At 40.3% G+C, this 7560-nt stretch overlaps 1 protein-coding gene across 1 annotated transcript in view; it reads right to left on the bottom strand.

The window, feature by feature from the left end:
- ZNF536 (zinc finger protein 536) overlaps positions 1-3440 on the bottom strand; it is a 182484-nt gene extending 179044 nt beyond the window's left edge. Inside the window, exon 1 of the mRNA XM_035543433.1 lies at positions 1271-3440. Coding sequence (XP_035399326.1) covers positions 1271-3440 — 2170 coding nt within the window. The remainder of the gene's footprint in view (positions 1-1270) is intronic.
- Positions 3441-7560: the final 4120 nt, after the last annotated feature.

Here is a 7560-nt window from a genome sequence, read left to right as displayed (position 1 = left end):
CACTTTATTTTTATATTAATTTGGCCTCAGAAGTAGAGTATACTGGAGCATGACAAGAACAACAAAAATAAACTGGCATATACTTAATAACTGTAACAGTGAATTGCCTCCAATACTAAAATATTTATCGAAACTGGGGAAAAAAATAAAAAGAATTACCCTCAACAGCCTGCTACCAGCTCTTTAACAGTGGGCAATGTAATGCCTTAAGGTACCTCAAACTGTCTTTCATTTTCTAGACTTAATGGCTGATTGCAGAAATCAATGTTGCCATTAGTAACAGAGTATTTGTTATGGCATGATTTCCTCTGTTGTTAGGCTTGCAGAATGATTACAGTATTAGTGAGGTGCTTTCTTTATAAAGGGCTGAAGATATAACTTTCAATTTACTATCCATTAGTAAGTGTCTTTGGAAATATAGATGAGGCCAGAAATCTTACCTGTTATTACTTGGAGATTTTATTTCAGCAGTCATAGGCTAGTAACTTTAAAAATTGTACCAGGAAGCTCAATATTTTATAGACATCTCCAAAGAAATATTATCTGCTTTGCTATTTTATACACAGCAAGTTAACATGACATACAGTGCAATTAAAATGTTTCAGTCCAATTTCTATTTTTCTTGTATTTTCAAGTAGATATGAATTAACCAGAAGGTTTCATACATGTTAAAATGTGCACATAAGTTAAAAGATTGTCAAAAAGTTAGCAATCTGAATCTCTTCTTAATCAATCCCGTGGCCAGGTTCAAGTACATATGTCAGCTAAGTAACTGATATGGTTGTAGGAATAAGGGCAATCAAAGAGGTTAGCCAATGCACTGCTTATTAATCATATTTCTTTGAGCTAGAGCTCAAAGAAGGCATCTTTCCTCACCCTTTTCACAGAGGAAAAGGAATGGTCCGCAAGATAGACACCATGAACAGAAGAGGAGGAAAAAAATAGTTCCGAAGCCTGGAGGGAGAGGCCCTTGCAGTGACATTCCCAATGATGAATGTACAGACCCTGCACGCGGCTGCCGGTGGCATGGCTGAAGCGACAGCTGAAAGGCTAGGAAACCCGCCCTTGGAGGGGAAAAAGGATGAACCGAGAATTAACCTCGAAAGCATTGAGGGAACCCAAACACAGATGTTCTGGCGTATAACACTGCGTCTCTGTGGACTGTTAGAAAACCGACCTCACAAGAGAATGCATAAACGACTTTGCTGCTGTGATTTCAAATATAGCTACTATGTTTTCAGTGTAGAGAGGGAAGGAGAAGTCATCATACCTGAAGAGGAGGGTGAGGAAGGATGTGGACTGTCCTCCTGGGCACTCCCCGTCTGCGAGAGACCCCCACCTACTCCGCTCTCTTCGGTAATGTTAGAGGACCCTGGTGTTGTCGACCTGCTGACAGACTGAGACTCTTGATCACTGCCAGACCCACGGCGCTCATCAAGACTACCTTGAATTATTTCGTCTTCTCCTTTCCTGTCTCTTTTGTGGACCCTGGAGTGCACAACCACTTGGTGGTATGTTCTAAAAACCCTTCCGCAGTCTGGGCATTCAGTTGGCTTTTCTTTTACGTTTCCATGACTTTGTAAGTTGTAATCGAGTCCCTGGTTCATACCATGTGACAAAAAATCTCTACTGCCTTCTAAAGGGTCTAGTTTGTTTGGCAAGTCTCTCTGATTGCCCATTTTAGTGCTGTGAACCAAATCAGCAGGCATTTTCTGCTTAGAGCCATCTGCTCCTACTAACACATACTCCCGCTTCTCCTTATCAAACATAACTCCAGCATTTGCCAAAGTGTCTTCATGGCTGCGCTGTATCTGCTGCTCTTTAGACAAAAAGCCATGTTCCATGGCCATTCCCCTTGCCATAAGCTGCCAGGCCTGATAGCTGTTTACTGGATCCATCTCTGCTGCTTTGGCAGCAGCTTGTAACCTTTCTATACAGCTGGATTTCAGAGGAGGCACCAGATTGAGACAGCCCAATAAAGAATGTTTATCCCCTTCAGCAATACTGTGGCCAATGCCAGAAATGGGTGAAAGGAGTTTTCCCAAGACTTCTTTCTCTTTCATGGGCATATCTCCTTTGTTATAGATTTGATTTTGTTCACTTAAGCTTGTTTTGTCGGGAGGAAGAAATCCACTCTGCAAACACGACAGATATCTTGAATACAAGTTTGCATGAGCTTCCTGGGACATACTGCCGATGGAGACAGGTACTTCAGGATCATTCGGAGATTTGTTCTTGACTGATAACTTGTTCAGGTGGACTTTCATGTGATTTTTAAGAAACCAAGGCTCTTTGAATCGCCTCCCGCAGATCTGACAGCAGTGTTCAAAGGAATCCTTGTGCTTCCTCATGTGGCCTTTCAGGAACCAGGCTTGGCTAAACACTTGGCCACATACCTCGCAGCGAAACTCGTTGGTGGACTGCTCCCCATTCCCGTTGGAGCCCTGGCCCTGTGCTGACTCTGCAGTTATGTGAGCCTTCTCCACATGGCTGATCAGTTCCTCCTCCTGCGAGGCAGCAAAGTCACACAGGGTGCACTTGTAAGGCTTGTGCAAGATCCTTATGTGCCTGTCTAGCTCTTCTCGCTTTTTAAACTTGCCTTTGCAAAACGTGCATCTGAACCCAGCTGTCTGAGCAACAACTTCTTCCTGGATGCTGACTGGCTTTGGAGAGGGAACAGGGTTTGAAATATCAGGTGTGCTGTGATTAGCTGGCACAGACAAGTTGCAGTTTGCAAGAGGCATTGGCTGGGTGTGCTGCTGTGCTTTCACATCAGGTCGTGGCTGCAAGAGGCTGCTCTTCATCTGCTTGTCCCGAAGAATCGCTCTCTCCTCCAGCTCGTGTAAAAGTCTGTTTTCCTCTCGGACTCTTCCACGACCTTTGCCAAGGTTTCCAAGTTTGTGAGTACGCAGGTGTATCTTCAGGTTGCCTTTCTGAGCTGCTCTGTGATCACAGTATGGACACTTAAATGGTTTCTCTCCAGTATGAGTGCGCATGTGTAGTGACAGGATGCTGTTAAATCGAAAGCGTTTCCCACAGAGGGGACATGGGTACTTTCTGTTTTTCCTGGCATCATCCTCTATATCACTCATCTGAGACATAATCCCTAGATTTTGTCCATTTAAGAACTGCTGCAGATCCACACGCCCATTTAAACTGGTGTCAACCTCCCTATTGAGCTGGTTTGCTAACAGTGCCATCTGACTGCTGATGGGCTGGTTTGCTATGGACATGTGGCTTTTGTCTTCTAGTGGTGCAGATGCCTTCTCCTCTGGATTCTGCCTGTTCTGGAGCTCTGGGAAGGCATGGCTGAGCTGGGAAGTGATCTGGTGCAGCTTCTGGCTCATGGAATACTGCCCATTGAGTATGGTGCTGTTGAGATGGGCGTCAGTTTCTGGCACAGCTGAAGAAACACCAAGGCACAAACTAGCTTCCTCCATCTCTGAAAATCAGAAGATATTTTAGATTCAGACTGTGAAAGAGTTACAAGCATTGAATCACTGACATACAATTTGCATTTTATGTTTTACCTACTCATAATAATGCAAAGGAATTAGTGTAAAAACAATAAAAAGTGTATTAAATGCCAACTGTGCTATGCAATTGTGATCATGTATGTGCTTTCATCACTCTGTATGTTTACCAATAACCATTAATTACTATTTTATAATACGCTACAGTTTCAAAATCTAATTATTACAGAAGGGGCATAGGCTTTTACCATCCCCTTGTCTGTCTTCTTATGAAATTGTATCTGTTTACATTTCTAAATCTATAGAAAAAGAAATGTTATGCATCTCTCCCATTTCCATTAGAAAAGACAGAGAAAAAAACAGAAATCCATTTGTAACTTTCAGTTCCATTAACCATATTCAATATATTACACATTCTACAATGAGAAAGATAGTTTTATGATTTGACAAAAAAACGATGGTATGATATTTACTGGTGTACAATAAAACAAGATAATGTTTTGGGAAAAAATAAAGTAAAGGACAAGCTTTAGAACAATAAAAGGGATTTTGCTTTAGTCAACAAAAAGTGCAGTAATATCTCATTAAGCTGATTAGTATGCTGCTTAGAAACAGTACTAGGTGCTGTAACACATGATTATAATCATAAAAATCCTTCAGTGTTTGCAAGTAAGCATTAACGAGGTATATTAAATTTTAAGGAGACTGCGACTAGCAGCTTTGTAAACCTCTGAGATTAAGATTTAACCCTTCTGTTACAAAACATTGTTATTTTGTCATTTTGAAACTGAGCCCATCAAAAAGCACATAAATTATCTTCTGCCAAGTCTTTCAATTCATCGTTGAGAACCTTCAGATTTCATTTCTTAGGAAAACTTGCCAGATTATAGAGGAATATCTCTGTCCTTCGATGGGTAAGACGTGATTTAAGGCACTTTGATTTGTTTTAAAGAGCTCTCTTATGGAACTAGATAAAACCAATTAAAATCTGGGGAAGGTGTTGTGGAAAGCCTCAACAAGTTTAAGAATTTTAATAACTTTCCTAATGCACAGTAATGACTACAAATTGTACCCACACTATGTATATTGCAGAAAATTAGAATTCAAAGCTGTTTGTTGAACACAAGTGTTCTGTTCTGGTCTGCATAATTGTCCACAACAATCTTCCACCCTTGCCACTTCTCCACACAGAAAGAAAAGTATAAAATTCTGTTTAAATTATAAAGTTTTACACTAATAACTCTCAAACAATATGAAGCTATAAGGTTATATTAGAACATAATTAGTATCTTCGTTGTTCAGTGGAGTGATTTGACACATAATTCACTAGTAAAATTACTAAATTCTATATGTTATTGAATAATTAATCTGGAGAACTTTCTGTTTGGCATTAGCCAAAAGCAGTTACTCACTATGCCTTCCACAAAGGCTGCACACACACTCCAGGTGGACACCATTCCTCAGGCTGCTTCATAGAGGCCACTTGCTAGATAATTTGAGGCCCAAATCTGGCACATACTTAAAATGCATGTAACTGTGCTCATGGGAGTAGTCCAGTAGACTTCAAAGGATGACTCTTGAAAGCAAAGTTCCACACATGCTTAAGTCTTCACAGGATCAGTGCCTAAAACAGGCATGGGTGGTCTCCAAGAAGAGACCTATTTGGTCCTCAACAGGATGAATGAGGTTGTGTGATACAATGCAGATCTTGCAAGAAAAAAGGGGGAAATCGATATTTATGCCTGTATTAAAGACGAACATGAACCACAAAATTTTGCTCAGATATAAACAGGTCTCTTTCAAACTAACACTGCTAAGATTCAGGTTTCATGTTGGGGACCCACTACTAGTATGCTTTCAAATATTTATAAAAATATTAATGGGATGAAGTATACCAAAGGAAAAGGCTTATATGCATAAGCTATAGGACTGCACCTAAGTTTGGCTTGAAGTATCTGATTTCCAAAGGTAGGGGAACGTGGTCAAGCCAGGTATTCACCCAAGGCCATATAGTAAACAAATCAAATTCTTGGTTTCCATGCAGGTTTTCTGTACATCACACCACAATCATTCAAAATAGGAATACATAAAAACACAATATTGTAACATTTTTGAAAGTTTTCTTAACGCTAGAAACAAGCCAAATTTCATGTTCTAAAGTATTAGCTAAGCATCTGACAGAGTTGTAGTGCTTAGGCTTGCCATTGCCTGAAGTTGACCAAGATTTTGAATATCTGTCTAACCACTTCCTTTCAAAAGAAACAGACAAACAAACAAAAACACAGAAATCCACTTCTTGTCTGGATTCTACATACTACAAGTGCTATTTCTCCTCACCATACTTAAATAAAGCATGTTGGCAAACAATAGAATAAAAATTCAAGAAATTTATTGTTTGTACAGACATGCACATATATTAAAGAGGGTTTGGAAAAGTCTTTCCAGATTGTCATTATTCTATAACAGCTTGAAAAATGCAGCCTAGATTTCATTTATTCAGTTGACCTCAATGGGAACTGGTGTCTTTACATGCTTAGGAAGGTTTGGGTAGTTAATTTTAGCATTTTATGCTCTAAGTTTGGAAATGCTGACAGATCCCAATGGAGTTTATTAATTCTGACGTTTAACCCTAAGCATCAGTTCAAACCTGTAGTAATTTGGACCAGGGAAGGGAATTGTGGTTGATCCTTCAGGTTATTTTGTGGCTCTTTTTCAAAGATAACTTTTAAAGCACCAACAGCATTTATAGTTGGAACATGATAACTTTTCCTATTTTTTTTTCTATTTTCTGTCCCCCACGAAACATACATACACATATAATGTAGGATGAGTTGAAAAAAAGAAATCAAAAGGAAGACCAAACCCATATTTTTTAATTTAAAAACTAGTAACATTGGATCAATTCTGGGGAGCCTGACTGACACATGTTGATCTTTTGGCAGTGGAAATTTTATACTTTTTGGATGAAATATGCAGAAAGGTCAGCAAGCCTCTGCTTAATGAGAAACAACCACCTCTAAGTACCACATACTCTGATCAGCTGTTCAGTTTCTAGGATCCAGCTACTGCAATCTCAAAATGCTACAGATCTTCACTTAAACTATTCATACCCTCACCGCCCCCACTTCTTGTACTCCTGTCTCCTGCCTCTGGCACTGAACCATTTTTTTCCCCCCACTTCTACCTGGTTTTGTTGCAAAGTATAATCGTGGCATTCAAAATACTGCCATATGAAATCTCTCTTCCTGCAATTCCTGGTTGTGTTTAGAAACCCAGGGACCCTGTTGCTGTTCAGCTGTCATGTAAATCAGGCTCTCAGTATCCTTCAGCCCATTCACAGCAAAACCTACCAAAATCTCATCTCCGATCCACATGCAAGACAGAAATAAAATTCCTCCTCATCCATCATTCCACCATGAATTAGATAACCAAATCTAATTTGCCTAATTTCTCTAAAAAAAAAAATAAAAAAATAGCAATTTCATTCTCTCCCTCTTTATCCGTCATCCCTGCCTGTATCTATGACCAGACGGGCTATCCCAGGTGGGGCAAGGGGTTTTCATTCCCCAGTGAGCCTCTAACTCCTGCTCTCTTGCTTCAGGCCTTGCAGTTCTAGGTCCCAGCTCTGCTGTGGCTTACCTCCAGCTCCTCAACCTCCTGTCCCAGGTCCAGAGAAAGAAAAGTCACAGTGGTCACTGCCTAACCTCTTGCCAGCTCTAGCTCTCTCTCAGGACCTGGCCGCTCTCCCCAACACTCAAGAGTGCAGGGGTGCTTCTGCATCAACAGAGATGACCACAGCTGTGCAGTCCTTCTGCCTCCCCCCAAATTTTTCTATAGATGCAATGGTCCTCTTCAGACTGGCCTGATGTGCCATTTCACCCTGTCCATTCTACACCAACTCTCAAATGCTAAAAACACTGAAGCAAACCTGAATGGAGCTCATTAAAATTTACCTGAAAATTACCCTTTAACAGATAAACAGTACATCTTTTCAAGTGTTTTGACAAAGTAAGTGTTTTCACAACATCTTCCTTCATTATGTCCTTTCCTTCTTGCTTCACCAAACCAACACACCAGGTATTCAAAA

This window comes from Cygnus atratus, chromosome 12, assembly GCF_013377495.2.
Source record: "Cygnus atratus isolate AKBS03 ecotype Queensland, Australia chromosome 12, CAtr_DNAZoo_HiC_assembly, whole genome shotgun sequence".
Lineage (NCBI taxonomy): Eukaryota > Metazoa > Chordata > Aves > Anseriformes > Anatidae > Cygnus > Cygnus atratus.
This window is presented reverse-complemented; position numbering and strand designations above follow the sequence as displayed.